Below are 15652 nucleotides of genomic sequence, written 5' to 3'. Positions count from 1 at the left end.
TATTTATTGAAGATGTCATCATTTGGCATTTTACAAATATGACATTACACACATTATTATTTGGCTGTGTATATATGTGTGTGAATGGGCGTTCCTGGTGGCTTAGAGGTTAAAGTGTCTGCCTACAATGCGGAAGACCCGGATTCGATCCCTGTGTCATAAAGATCCCCTGGAGAAGGAAATGGTAACCCACTCCACTATTCTTGCCTGGAGAATCCCATGGACAGAGAAGCCTGGTAGGCTATAGTCCACGGGGTCGCAAAGAGTCTGACATGACTGAGCAACTTCAAAGAAGAAGAAAAGATGTGTGTGAATGCAAGTATTCATTGTGAAATTCTCTTATACCTATTGTGTTTTAAAATCCACATTGCATGTGAGAGACAGCAAAGAATTATTTATTTCTGTAATGCTGAAGAGGGTTTTAACAATAACTATAGATCACAGGGGGAAAGATTCTAACAGCAGAAGTAATAAATTAGCAGAAAAAAATTTCTGCTACTTTTAAAATTCAGTGGTTTATTTTTGCATAGTTTCTTAAGCAATAAAAAAAGAAAATAAAAGATCACACTGTCATATTTATACTCCTCAGACCTCCTGTAAGAAATTCCAGTGATATGGGATTATTTAAACAACTAGCTACTAAAAATCATGATAATCTGCTGGCAACATCTTAAGCCCTTTATATTATCAAGATAAAGGAGAAGTGTTGGGATATTTAGTTAATAAAATATTAACCATTAAAAATGATGTAACAGAGTCTATGTAGCAAAATGGAAAAATACTGCCAAATGCAAACATTGAGGACAGAATAACTGGAATAAAGATGTAAAAATGCAAAACAAAACAAAAAAAGATAAAGGAGAAGCAATGTCCAGTACTTTTGCCCCAGGCACTGCTAAACAGGAGTGTTAACTTTGATAAACATGAATGACTAAATTCATATCACTGTAGGAAGAGAAATATAAAAAGATACACTCTCCACCTTCTTACTGAAAGACTTCAGAGCTGCTGACTTAACTGACTTTGTTCAGTCGTGAAGATTCCTGTCCTTCTCTTCGTTGTATTTTTCTTCCTGGCCCCACTGTCACCAGGAAAATTGGAAAAGTTAATTGAGTGGTTGAAATCTTTATAGAGGGATAAGTTTTGGTTGATGTCAGCTGGAGATAGAGTGACTGAATTGCCAAGAGAGTGGTTTGTGATAGCCCCAGAAGTAAGTCTTACAGAAAGGACTTGTGATCTTACTAAAAAGGTTCCTGGTGAGTTATATTATTATGGGAGAGAGTTTAAGGACTTGAGCAAATGCTTTGTTCTCAGTCTAGGCTGGCCATCCAGAAAGACCAAGTAGATAGGATATTAAAGTATAATCGTCTGGATCCTTGAGAAACAGTGAGGCACTGTGCGTTGTGCAGTAACAGTGTATTTTTCACTAACATACACTGAATGATAGATTTGGCCACAATACCATGAATTAAGTGTAGTAAGTACATCTATTTAATAATATTATCATGAGGATTACAGATATGTAAATATGCAAAGTGCCTAATATCGACTATGATGATGTCCTTCTGAAATATTTTGATTACTTTTACATTGTTTTGAAATGTCTGAGAAAGAAAGTAACTTCTTGGTGCCTCATTTTGGAGGAAGAAACTCTACTTTGACCTCCATTGGAGAATAAAACGCAAAGTTTCTCTGTTGGATTTCATGTGCTTGAGTTGTGTACCCGATGTGTCTTGATAGAGATCATTGGATGGGTTGTTCTGATGTATTTTGGGCTACTTAGGATAGAAAAAGAAGTTTGTTTGTTTGTTGTATATATAAGAACACTGTAAAAACACATACCCCAAAAAATAATTCCATTCACCTTAAAACCAAACAAAACAAACAAGCAAACAAATAAAACTATGGGGAATTTTTATCTAGAAGTGGCTAGAATTTCAATAATTTACTAATTGAACTTACATTCCATTCCTTAATAGTATAAATGAAACCAAATTCTCTAACAGTTAAGTCTACCTTTGGGTAAATTTAAAACTCAAAAACCTAAATATCTTGGAGAAAAGAGTCAAATGACTTCAACTATTTTGCAATTAAAATAAAATTTCTCAGATGAAAATTATGAGAATTGTTATTGTATGACATCTTTCTAAACTCAGAACAAACAGAATTAAAATCATGTTTTGCTTTATACCAACCCCAAACAAAGGTTTCCTTAAAATAGAAAAGACTAGTATACAGAGCAACCACATTTGGGTAATAAAATATTACTTTCAATCATGTGATCATGATTTACATGTGTCCCTCATGTCATCTGCTTTTGAAAAACTTATGTGAAAACCTTCATGACATTTTCAGTATCTTCAGAAACCTAAGAGACGTGTTTATGTGCATGGTTTAATCTAAAAGTTGAAAAATTTGCAATTCCTTCTTGTGCATAAATATGAATTTTTATATGATGCAATAGCTGTTATCTAGAGAAAAGATATTTGTTGTTTTTGTTACTAGTGGAAATATGCTAATTTAGAATTGCCACTTAAATAATGCTATTCTTTTCCTCATACTGGTGCTTGACAGCTGTCATCTTCTGTTATTTGTAAATTCCAATTAAGTTGACATACATGCTTCACACCCCTCATGTAGGATGGTATAATTTGAGGATGCATTTTTAAGCTGGTGAGATAATGTCTTTTCCCTCCAGCATCAAAAGCAATAAATAACATCTCCCTAGATATTATAAATAAAGAGACATCATTAATTTATACAGTGGAACAGTGATATTACATGGACTAAAATATATGAAAAAAAAAAGTCAATGTAATATGGGTTTGACTTTTTCCCTATACGGCCTAGTTATCCAGAGTAACAGAGATCTTATGCTAGCTTAAGTTTGCTGAAATCTGAGGGCATCAATATATATCAGGTTACCAGTACCATCAACTCCACCACAACTGGATCCTATAAAGTAAGATTCTAGGTGAAGAGCGAAGACCACTGTTTGTATACCTTCTTTGCGGATACCTGATAATTCACCATTACATTTAATGTTTTTACTTTGTGAGTTTCCCTCTGTTGGTGACTCATTTAAAAATGCAAGCATTTCTTGAAGAGGTGAAACAGCAAGTCTTCCATCCATGATATGGATGATTCTGTTCATTGGTATATGTTGTGATCAAGGAGAATTTGAGTACTTTATAAAGGAGGAGATTCTGGAAAAAAAAAAAAAGGAAATGCTAAGTGATTTTACACTTCTTCACTGTGTATCTAAGGCTGCTCATGCATGGAATCACTAGTACAGTGTTTCCTTCTTCCCTGAAAGCCTCAGATCTGTGTGTGTTCAAGAATCCCTCTTAACCCAGTGCCTGCTAGGGTTCTATTCATTCTTCCTATCAGAGAGAGTTCTAAAGATAAAAGCAAGAGAGCTATTTAAACAACATGAATTGATTTTCCCATTCTTGACTTGTAAAGTAAAAAATTTAAATATTTAATTTCTTTTGAATTAGAGGAAAAAGTAATCAGGTGGGTAGGTTACACTTAGGAATATACATTGTCTGCTGCAAAGCTATTCTGGATTTAACAACAACTATTTATAAATTTTCATGGAGAAGTAAGCTGTAGCCGGTAGCAGGCCCGGCCAAAAGTTGCAGAGAGAGCAGACAACAAATCACAAAACTGTCATGGTTGGATAAACAGTGAAATAAATGACTTCTTAAAACTCTATTGTAAAGGGAGTGAGGGGAGGAATCTTAGCATGTGCAGATGTTATAATAAATTTCATATCAACAACTGATTTATTCCATGTTCGGGGCCCTATGTCACATATAATAACTAAGTGGTTTATGTGCTTTTTTTTTCCTTTTAACAGTGAAATGTGCCATGAAAGACACCTATAGTTGTTTTCTCAAGAGAGGCAAATGTAGGCTTGCATGCCACAATTTTGAAACACCAGTTCGTTTCTGCACAAAACTAAATGCCAACTGTGGTATATAGAAGTCTGAAATAAAAATCAACATCCCTGAAAAATAAAATACAGTGAGTATCAGGATTAGTAATAAATGAGCCTGAATTACTAACCACTCCTGCACAGTATGTGTTGTTTTCTTGGTCACATGGCATCGTTTGAGGAACTAATTTCTCTTTTAAGGATCTGATATCTTTTAAAAAATATGTTGGGTGGTTCTGTGAAAACCATTTCATTATTTTGGATATAAATTCTCTATTAACTGGCTGGAGAATGCTGTTGATGCTAAGTCGCTTCAGTCGTGTCCGACTCTGTGTGACCCCATAGATGGTGGCCCACCAGGCTCCCCTGTCCCTGGGATTCTCCAGGCAAGAACAATGGAGTGGGTTGCCATTTCCTTCTCCAATGCATGAAAGGGAAAAGTGAACGTGAAGTCGCTCAGTCATGTCCAACTCTTCGTGACCCCATGGTCTGTAGCCTACCAGGCTCCTCCGTCCATGGGATTTTCCAGGCAAGAGTACTGGAGTGGGGTGCCATTGCCTTCTCCAGGCAGGAGAATGCTAAATGACACCAAAATATTTATTATTATTAGGAGCCTTCAATTCAAAGGTATCCAAACTGCTAGGAGCACTTCTCCAAATGAATGAGAAGTTGAAAGAGACCAAAGAAATGGAACAAATAGGATCTTCATCAGATTATAGATCAAGGGACGTGACTTGATTCACTACAATCAGGAAGTCCAGGAGTCAGTCCAACCCTTCAGTTTCATGCATTTGTTCTCTTCAGTTCAGTTGCTCAGTCGTGTCCACCTGTTTGCGACCCCATGGACTGCAGCATGCCAGGCTTCCCTGTCCATCACCAACTCTTGGAGCTTGCTCAAACTCATGTCCATTGAGTCGATGATGCCATCCAACCATCTCATCCTCTGTCATCCCTTTCTCTTCCTGCCTTCAATCTTTCCCAGCATCAGGGTCTTTTCCAATGAGTCAGTTCTTCGCATCAGGTGGCCAAAGTATTGGAGCTTTAGCTTCACCATCAGTCCTACCAATGAATATTCAGGACTGATTTCCTTTAGGATTGACTGGTTTGATCTCCTTGCAGTCCAAGGGACTCTCAAGAGTCTTCTCCAACACCACAGTTCAAAAGCATCGGTTCTTTGGTGCTCGGCTTTATGGTCCAACTCTCACATCCATAGATGACTACTGGAAAAACCATAGCTTTGACTAGATGAAATTTTGTCAGCAAAACAATGTCTCTGCTTTTTAATCTGCTGCCTAGGTTTGTCATAGCTTTTCTTCCAAGGAGCAAGCATCTTTTAATTTCATGGCTGTTGTCACCATCTGCAGTGATTTTGGAGCCCCCAAAAATAAAGTCTCTCACTGTTCCATTTTTTCTCTTACACAAGGAATTATATTTATTTATTATTTTTATTGGAGTATAATTGCTTTACAATGCTGTGTTATTTTCTACTATACAGAAAAAGGAAGAAGCTATATGTATACATACATCCCCCATTTTTTGGATTTCCTTCCCATTTAGGTCACCACAGAGTATTGAGTTCCCCATGCTATGCAGTTAGTTCACATTAGTTATCTAGTATATATACATAGTATCAATTGTGCATCAATAGTGAATTGAGAAACTGAGATTGACATATACACACATGGAACTTTAAAAAGATGCCACATCTGGAAATAAGACATAGCCACTAATCTTCCTTGGAAGGACTGATGCTGAAGCTGAAGCTCCAATACTTTGGCCATCGTGGAGAGCCGATGTGGAGAGCCGACTCATTGTAAAAGACCCTGATGCTGGGAAAGATTTTATAAAGTTGAAATGTTGAGTAACCACTACTATAATATATAGCACCGTGTAAAATTCTGTTTGTGAGTTGTGTGCAATGACAAATCAGGGAGTTTTTCAAGGTATAAAGCCAGATCTCTTTCCACCAACTATAGGAACAAAGAACAAGATGAGGCTTTGGGTCCCATTCAGAGGTTTTCCCACCTCTCCTTCAGCCAGATTTCTGTCTGACAATACATAAAGAGCTGTATTTTGAATGTTTTTCTTCTTGGCTCCTTTGTACATGAGAAGCAGAAAGGACAAAGCTAGAGAGGGAATTCTGCCGGGCATTAAATACTGCACTTGGAAAGGAGGAGTCCAGCTCTCAGAACTAGAACTTGAAGTACACACTGACAACTGGGACATCTTTCTTGATAATTCCTAGATTTAATTTCAACAGCCTAGTCTTCAGTTCAGTTCAGTTGCTCAGTCATGTCCGACTCTTTGCCAACCCATGAATTGCAGCACGCCAGGCCTCCCTGTCCATCACCAACTCCCGGAGTTCACCCAAACTCTTGTCTGAGTCAGTGATGCAATCCAGCCATCTCATCCTCTGTCGTCCCCTTCTCCTCCTGCCCCCAATCCCTCCCAGCATCAGCGTCTTTTCCAATGAGTCAACTCTTCGCATGAGGTGGCCAAAGTATTGGAGTTTCAGCTTTAGCATCATTCCTTCCAAAGAACACCCAGAACTAATCTCCTTTAGAATGGACTGGTTGGATCTCCTTGCAGTCCAAGGGACTCTCAAGAGTCTTCTCCAACACTACACTTCAAAAGCATCAATTCTTCAGTGCTCAGTTTTCTTCACAGTCCAACTGTCACATCCTTACATGACCACTGGAAAAACCATAGCCTTGACTAGACAGACCTTTGTTGGTAAAATAACGTCTCTATTTTTGAATATGCTATCTAGGTTGGTCATAACTTTCCTTCCAAGGAGTAAGCATCTTTTAGTTTCATGGCTGCAATCACCATCTGCAGTGATTTTGGAGACCCCAAAAATAAAGTCTGACACTGTTTCCACTGTTTCCCCATCTATTTCCCATGAAGTGATGGGACCAGATGCCATGATCTTCGTTTTCTGAATGTTGAGCTTTAAGGCAACTTTTTCACTCTTCACTTTCACCTTCATCAAGAGGCTTTTTAGTTCCTCTTCACTTTCTGCCACAAGGGTGGTGTCATCTACCCAATCTTAGCTGTTATTAAATCTGGGAATCATTTTTTGTCAAATAATAAATATAATGAGTCTCTCAGCTAGTGAAAGAAACTGAGAAAGCACATTTCACTGGTTCCCTATTGCCCACAGGATAACAAAGCATATAGTAAATCTATACTGTGCCCCGGCATAGGGTAGCAAGCATACCTAGAACACATGGGTACAGGGAGAACTGATGGGAGTTGATTGAAATAATCCAGGTGTACAGAGATAAAGGCTGACCTAAAGACAAAGGCTGACCAATTTGAGACATTCTTGCAAATGTTTTATTCCCAAATTATGCTCCACATATTGAATAAAACAAATACTAGTAAGACTTCAAGATAAACTCCCATGTTATAATATTATATTGTGTTTGTACTTTTCAGTGTTAACTCAGAAGGATATCAAAAGAGACAGAAAAGAGCTTATTGTGCTGCTGCTTCTTATCAATCATTTCCTAGGTTACAAGAGTCCAGCCACAACCTATTCGCTTTTATTTTGACATGGACTTGGCCAATTTGAGAACTGACAGGACAGGAGACCGCCTGCAATGTAGGAGACCCAGTTTCAATCCCTGGGTTGAGAAGAGTCCCTGGAGAAGGAAGTAGCAACTCACTCCAGTATCCTTAGCATCTTAACAAATAAAATTAAACCCATGAGTGAAAGATATGCACTGTCCCTGTGCATATCTGTTGATGGCTAAAGGTTTGATTGAGGAACCAATAATTTTATTTTGTTTCCAAAATAGGGATTAAGAAGCTAGAGGTTTCTCTAGGAGTAAGACACTTGAGTCAGGAAGGTGGGGGAAGAGTATTACCATAGTGATTAAGTATTCATGTTCTGAAGTTAGATTTGTTGAGTTTGATTCTCAACTTAACTATGTTCTGAGCCATGTGATTTGAACAAAAATTATTAGCTTGAACAAAAATTATTAGCAGCTCTCTATGCCTGAAAGTCTTTATTTATAAGATAAAAATAATAATACACTCACTGAATAACTTTGACAAAATTAAAAGAGCTAATTCAAGTAAAACACTATCTGGTATATAGTGAAAGTGAAAGTCACTCAGTTGTGTCGGACTCCTTGCAACCCCATGAACTATACAGTCCATGGAATTCTCCAGGCCAGAATACTGGAGTGGGTAGCTTTTCCCTTCTCCAGGGAATTGAACCCAGGTCTCCCACATTGCAGGCAAATTCTTTACCAGCTGAGCCACAAGGGGAGCCCAGGAATACTAGAGTGTAGCTTAACCCTTCTCCAGAGGATCTTCCAGACCCAGGAATTGAGACTATTCTTTACCAACTGAGCTATCAGGGAAGCAGGCTAGGATAACTTAGTGATAAAGCTCAAAGACAAGAAACTTAAAGCTTTACTCTAAGGTACTACATATTAATATTTCCCAAGTCATAAGTCTCTTGGAGAATAAAGAATAGCAAGCCAAAAGATGAACAATAATAGTAGCTATGTTTATGTTTTAAAATCTCCAAATTCAAACTGCTTTTGCTAAGCTAAAGATTTAGGGGCAGATAATAATAATATTGAAAAATGTAAGAGTTTCTAATCATTTTATTCTCAAGCATAATTAAATTCTGTGGGCTTCTTGTGTCACAATAGAACAAACACTGTCAACATCCCAGGAGCACACCTTCAGCCTACTTCTTAAGAATAAAGTCCTGAACAAACGTATTTATAAGCACTGTTTCAATCACTTGAAATGAATCCCAACTCTGTGTCTCTAATCTTCACTTATTTCTTTGGCTCAAGATGCAACTCTGCCTATTGGATATCTTATGAAAACTCTGTGCTGCTGCTGCTAAGTCGCTTCAGTCGTGTCCAACTCTATGCGACCTCGTAGACTGCAGCCCACCAGGCTCCCCTGTCCCTGGGATTCTCCAGGCAAGAACACTGGAGTGGGATGCCATTTCCTTCTCTAATGTGTGAAAGTAAAAAGTGAAAGTGAAGTCACTCAGTCATGTCCGACTCTTAGCGACCCCATGGACAGCAGCCCACCAGGCTCCTCCGTCCGTGGGATTTTCCAGGCAAGAGTACTGGAGTGGGGTGCCATTGCTTTCTCCCATGAAAACTCTGTAGACTTCTTAAATTCAACACTATCAGCATAATTCTGTCTTCTCTTGTTCTCATCCTCATATCCTGACTTCCCCTATATTGTTTGTGATCATTGTTAGCATCACCTAAAGGACAAGACTACTTCCTTATCATCTCCATCTATAAGTACATTTATTCCAGTCCATAAATACTATTTGAAACTGCTCTTTCAATTCTTGCCAATACAGACTTGCTCCAGCCCTATAGTCAGCCCTGCTTCCCCATGTCCATGGCACATACCTAATGTGATGTTTGTCTTTCAGGTTAGTCCCTACTTAAGTTACAGAAAGAGTCGATAGGAATCAAATCAATCACTATTAGAATACTTTGGCAGTCCAGTGGCTGGGGCTCTGCACTTTCGATGCTGGTTCCTAGGTTTGATCCCTGATTGGGGAACCAAGATCCCACATGCAGTGTGGTGAAGACACCAGTAAATATATGGATACATTTTTTAAACTAAAAAATAAATCAGTCAACATGGGTTAGGCACTTGGGGTGTAACACTGAATGGAAAATAATATAGTTTCCATGAAAGCTGTAACTATTAAATATATATTTATTAGTATGACATGTGCTAAAGTAGAAGAAATCTAAGTTCTAAATTTACCTTGAAGTAAGGGGCTCTGGAAAGATTGTATTGAGAAAATAGCATTTAAACTAGGATCTGAAGAACATGAAAAAGATAAGCTGGATGTTACCATAGAGTTGAGAAGGGGCACATGTTGAGAAGAATAATTATAGATGTTTCTGGTAAATGCAGTAGGTAAATGTATACAGTCCTGAGGTAGAAAAGGGCAAAGACATAGTATAAGTAACAGAAAAATTCAATGTGGTTGCTAAATAAAGGAAGAGTAGTATTAGAAAAATATATGAAGGTGAACGCTTGGGTGAGCCAAGGTCGTGAATGGTCAAGGGAAGTATATGAGAGCTTAAGGGGGAAGAGTACAGAAAGCGAAACAAAAGAGAGCTCTGTGACTGTTGTGTAGGGAATGGAAGACCAAGGGTGTGTACATCTAGATAAATTCAGAGGCTGTTGGAGAATTACAAATGAGAGATGGTGTTAGAGTGCATTCCTACAATGGAGATGAGCAGAACTAGATGAAGCTTGCTGCACATGGGTGGCAGAATCTTAATTAGGACAAAATAGTCCAGAAGTCCTCATGGGTAGTGCAGTAATTCCTCCTTCTCTCCACCAGGTAAAAGACGAGCTTGCTCACACTAGGTTTCTAGTGTTCCTCGGTGACATACTTAAGATTCTAGAAAGTTATTTAAGTATCAGACTGGAGGTTGACTGTCAAACTCAGCTTTGTGTGGAAAGTTCATTTAAGTGACTTTATAACGAAGCCACAAATACTAATTTCAACCCCCATCCCAAAGGAGGATCCCTAGTCACAGCCTCAGCCAACTTCTCTCAATAGTTCCTGCCAGAGCTGTCGTTCAGGTCCGGCCTTTCTTTTTTGCTGTTTCTAAAATCATCTTTACGTGAGCTTTGGTAATCAACCCTTACCTGTTTCCTTAAATTACTACTGAACTGTATTTTTGTGTCCTTGAAACTTTAGAACAATTTTTCTCCTTTTCATGACAATTTTAGTTTCTAATTTCAGAATCCAGTCAGACTCTGGATTTATCATGCTCCTTGTAGTTTTCAAGTTTGGATTATGGATGTTCCTCTGTTCTAATTGCCAGTGTGGATTGTCTGGAGCCCCTCTTCTCTTTGGCCAGTAGTGTAGAAGTTGCGGCACAACTTCCCCAGGCATATCTTTAGAAAAGAAAATTTCTAAAGCCACTCTCAATCCTAAGCATGCTGATTTCTCATTTGTATAGAATATTTATTCTGTCAGTTTCACAGTGGCCTATTCTTCCTAATATTTTCAGCGCCTCACATCTGGTGACACACAGAGCTGCAAGACTACTTGTTGAGCTATATTTTTTAAAATGTTCTTTCTTATTTTTAGCCTGTGAAATTCCTCATTCTTCAGACTGCATGATGATAGTTATATTTTTATGAAGAGTTTTCTATTTCTCCACCTTTGGCTTTAACAGCACCCATAATATAAAATAAAACCCCTTAAAACCAGTTTTTAAAAATTTCCTGGATGAAATAATACTTGGATTATAGTCTCTGTAGTTATAACATGAAAAAACCTTCTGATTATGTCTTGCATCCTAAAATTGAAATTTTCTCATTGTGGCATCAAAAAGAGTAAATCCACATGAAAGTGAAAGTGAAGTCGCTCAGTCGTATCTGACTCTTTGCAACCCCGTGGACTGTAGCCCACCAAGCTCCTCCGTCCGTGGGATTCTCCAGGCAAAAATACTGGAGTGGGTTGCCATTTCCTTCTCCAGGGGATCTTCCAACCCAAGGATCGAACTCAGGTCTCCCGCATTGCAGGCAGATGCTTTAACCTCTGAGCCACCAGGGAAGCCCTAAATCCATGAGAAACCCTAAAAAAAACTGATGATTAAAAATTCATTATGTTAATGTGATCTTCAGAAAATCTTGAATAGCTAGAACTCCAATATACAAAACCTTAGTAAATTTATATAATGTATATATTTATTTTGGAGTGTAGTTATACACTGACACCTATGTTCTATCCTAGCAACATATCCATATACTAAATTTGACCAGAAAAGAAAAATAGCTTTCAGAATTATTTCCCAGGTGTTTTTCTCTGACACGAAACCACAAACCTCTTTGTGATAGAAAAAATGTTTAAATAATTTTACTATTCCTCCATTTTTTTCTATTAAGTGGTCACTGAATAATAAACTCCCTGAAATATTCATCATAAGGTTATAATCATAATAAAAGAAGTATTATTTATGCATATATCTTTGCTTTATAAAATGTCTCTATTTGGGAAATTCTTAATAAGTATGTTAGGCTATACATTTATACTAAATTTTGAAAAATTGATTCTGCAAGGATCTGGTACAGATATTTGTGAGATACATCACACTTTCTATATTTGGGTTGAGACAAGGAGAATTGTAGAAGGAAGAGTGACATCTCTAGAATATATCTTTTATTCAACCAAAAAATTTCATCCATTTTGATAGAAAAAGCACTATTTTTAACCTATTGTTTCAGAATCTCTTCTAAAGTAATTCTATGCCTCAACACTAGGTTCCAATACTACCAGCATGAGATCATTAGAAAGAAGTCTTATATCCCAGTACCACTTGCAAACTGTGGCTAAATCTACAAAAAGATATTAGAATTTCCTCTCTAGACAAAAGTTGTGAAATCATCATGACACAATCAAAACATTATTATTTTTTCTTATTATTACGTGCATTCTTGTTGGGATTCCAAGAACTGCCATACCATACTTCTTTGGATTTCCAACTTTTTCGTAGACTCAGTTTCATTATAAGTGAAGTATGGATTCAATAGAAATCATTAGTACTTTTCCAGATTATGGGTATATTTGTGGACATAGTACCATTAATTCCCGAATATCACTAGCTCATAGTCACAGCCAAGACTCCACAGAAGTACGTAGGACTCTTGGAATGATATGAGACTTACCCATGAAACCAGAATCCTCCTATTTTCCTTCCAGGTAAGGCTGTCGGTTTTCCTCTTCACATCTCTGCTGCTTGTACTTGCTCAGAAAGTACACCACCAGGCATAGCCATCACCTGCAAGTCTTCCTTGATCTCCAGGGGCCTGAACCTGCCATTTGTCCTGTAGGGAAATAATTAGAATTTCTCCCTCTCTCACTCCCTCTTGTGCTTTCTTCCCTACACGCTTTCTTGTACATTGGTCTGAAGCAGTGCTGATTCAGGCCCCAGGTAATACAGTTGAACAAAAGTCTGTAATCAATATATTTCCACAGCTACTTGCCCTAGCCTTACCATAAATTATTAAAAGCAGCCCATCATACTGGTTGGCAGATTAAAATCACCAAGCCATTCCTCCTTAGTGACACAGTTGCTGCTATTAGTTGCTAAATCATGTCTGATCCATTTGGAAGCCCATGGACTGTAGCCCACCAGGCTCCTCTGTACACGGGATTTCCTGGACAAGAATACTAGAATGGGTTGTTATTTCCTTCTCCAGGGAATCTTCCCGACCCAGGAATCAAACCCGTGTCTCCTGCATAAGCATGTGAATTCTTTACCACTGAGCAATGAAGGAAACCCCAGTGACATGGGTACATTCTAACTTAAACCTAAATATAAAGCACCTAGATATAAAATTCATCTAAATAGATATAGCCACAAAAATTATAGCCTATTCATCCTTCACTTGGCCAAAGTCAAAATTACCTTTTCTCTTAGATGTCATTCCCTCTTTAACACTTCTTTAATACTTCTTAGGAAATAGAGCTGCATCTCTGATTTGCTGTTGTTGTTGTTTTTTAAGATACGTTTTCCCAGTCCATTTGAGTAATAATACACCTTGAATTCTGTTGACTTTTCTGGACCCAGGATTATAAACTTCTTACATAATGTCTCTGAAGAGGTGACATACCATACTCATCAAGGCCTCCGAGAGAAATCGCCTTTATCCCAAAGAATACGAAGAGTTCAGGGGCTACATTAAATTCAAGCTGTCCAAGGGAGTAGTGAGAAAAATGGGAAAGAGATCAATAGAAGTAGGTGTAGCCAGTCTCCATTTGTGAAATAACTTGAGGCTGTCAACAGTGGAATGATTAATGAATGGAATTACATTCACACAATAGAATCCTATACAGCAATAAAAATGAATGGCCTTCAACTACACATAGCATTATTGATTGTTGTTGTCTATTTTGAGAAGTTTGATGATGTCTTTTGCTTGCTTTTTGTCTTTTTGTTTTTTTTTGACTGCACCACATGGTTTGTAAAATCTCAGTTCCCCAACCAGGGATCGGTCCTAAGCCTGGGGCAATGAATGCTTCCAGTCCTAATCACTGGACAGCCAGGGAATTCTTGGTATGTTTAATGATGAATTTCACAAAAATGTTATAGAAAAGAATTTAGATACAAAATAATTTAACATAAATAAAAAGTTTATTTTGTCATTATCAATAATGATCCTTTATTATCATTAATTAAAATTAATGTTTATGTCATTGAATATTTGAGTTAAGTAACTAGCAAAATTTATGTTATACCAGGAAATGGCAACCCACTCCAGTATTCTTACCTGGAGAATCCTATGGACAGAGGAGCCTGGTGGGCTGCTGTCCACAGGGTCGCACAGAGTCGGACACAACTAAAGCAACTTAGCAGCAGCAGCAGCAGCATTTATGCAAATTACAAAAGCAGACAAAGTTATCTATTATGTTAGAAACCAGAATAATGGTTACTCCTGGGATGTTGAGGACTAAATGACTGGCAGAGATATGAATAGTGTTGATAATGTTGTTTCTGGATCTGGATAAGTGGCTATTTAGAAGTGTTCAGTTTATGAAAACTGAACTATAAATTTATTGTACATGTACTTTTTATGTATACATGCTAATAAAATGTTTTTAGAAAGATTCAAAAATATACAGAATAAAGTGAGAAAGTTGTCTTTTGTCAGACCTATCTTAAACCCACTCTTCTTTCCAGAGCAAACTGATAAAATAATTTTTGCATATCTTCCCAGACCTTTTTTCTCTATGCATACACATAAAATATTCAGGTACCTATATTAAATATCCATATATCCATGTCATATGCACCTAAGGACTTGCACTGGGTTCACCAAAGATAATGTGTATATCTCTTTCAACTCTGCAGTCAGCAAATTCATGCTGGTACCTTGAAACAGGTAATGTAGGAGTATTTATAACACAGAAACTAACCAATACCACAAACCAGAGAATTGTGGGGTTTTTTTCCAAAAGTTGAATGATGATTTGTAAATGTTTCTCTTTGAAAGGATAGTGCATTAAGCAGAAATAACATACAGACTGAATATGCCACTCCAATGTTTCCTGTTATCTGAAGTTACCAGTGAAAAATCTAAGATTCCAACAATTCTTAATATTCATAGAAAAAATTATTTTGCCCACACTCTTTCCCTCTCTGGTATTAAATAATTCTCTGTGTTCCTGGAACTTGAGGAATTTTGCCCCATCTCTCTTAGTGAGATCCAACTTCTTGTAGAATAAAGTTAGGGGTAAGTACCCTGATGAGTTGTTTAAATTACACTTCCTAGTGCCCAGGAAACCACACAGAATGACAGCCTACCTAGTTAATTTCTATACCTATCTCTTCTCCCGAAGACAAATACACTGTAAGTGTCTTGGACATCCCTAGGAGAAGTGGACTTATTTGCCTTAGAGGACTAGGATTATATAATAGCCAAGATTGGGAAGAGTGAGCATTGGTATAAAAGCAGCCAAAGAGCACAAATTTTACATTCATAAAAACATAGGTTAAAATTGTAGCACTACTATTTATTAGTGTATTTAAATTAGCCAAATATAATTTTTTGAGCTTTATTGACTCAGTTAAGAAATGAAGAGAAAGTTTGTTTCTATGTTTTGGTTTTGTTGTAGAGGATTAAATAATGCACTATATATAAAGAAACTATTTTAGTGCTCAGGACAGAATAACATATAAA

At 37.4% G+C, this 15652-nt stretch overlaps 1 protein-coding gene across 1 annotated transcript; it reads left to right on the top strand.

Moving 5' to 3' along the window:
* The first annotated feature begins 1150 nt into the window (after window positions 1-1150).
* On the top strand, window positions 1151-3987 carry DEFB133 (defensin beta 133). Its single transcript, XM_027524468.1, has 2 exons — window positions 1151-1256; window positions 3863-3987. The coding sequence occupies exons 1-2, from the start codon at window positions 1151-1153 to the stop codon at window positions 3985-3987; spliced, it is 231 nt and encodes a 76-aa protein (XP_027380269.1).
* The last annotated feature ends 11665 nt before the right edge of the window (window positions 3988-15652 follow it).

This window comes from Bos indicus x Bos taurus, chromosome 23 (genome assembly GCF_003369695.1).
Source record: "Bos indicus x Bos taurus breed Angus x Brahman F1 hybrid chromosome 23, Bos_hybrid_MaternalHap_v2.0, whole genome shotgun sequence".
Lineage (NCBI taxonomy): Eukaryota > Metazoa > Chordata > Mammalia > Artiodactyla > Bovidae > Bos > Bos indicus x Bos taurus.
The sequence above is the reverse complement of the archived record's forward strand: the minus strand, read 5'-3'. Positions and strand labels throughout refer to the sequence as shown.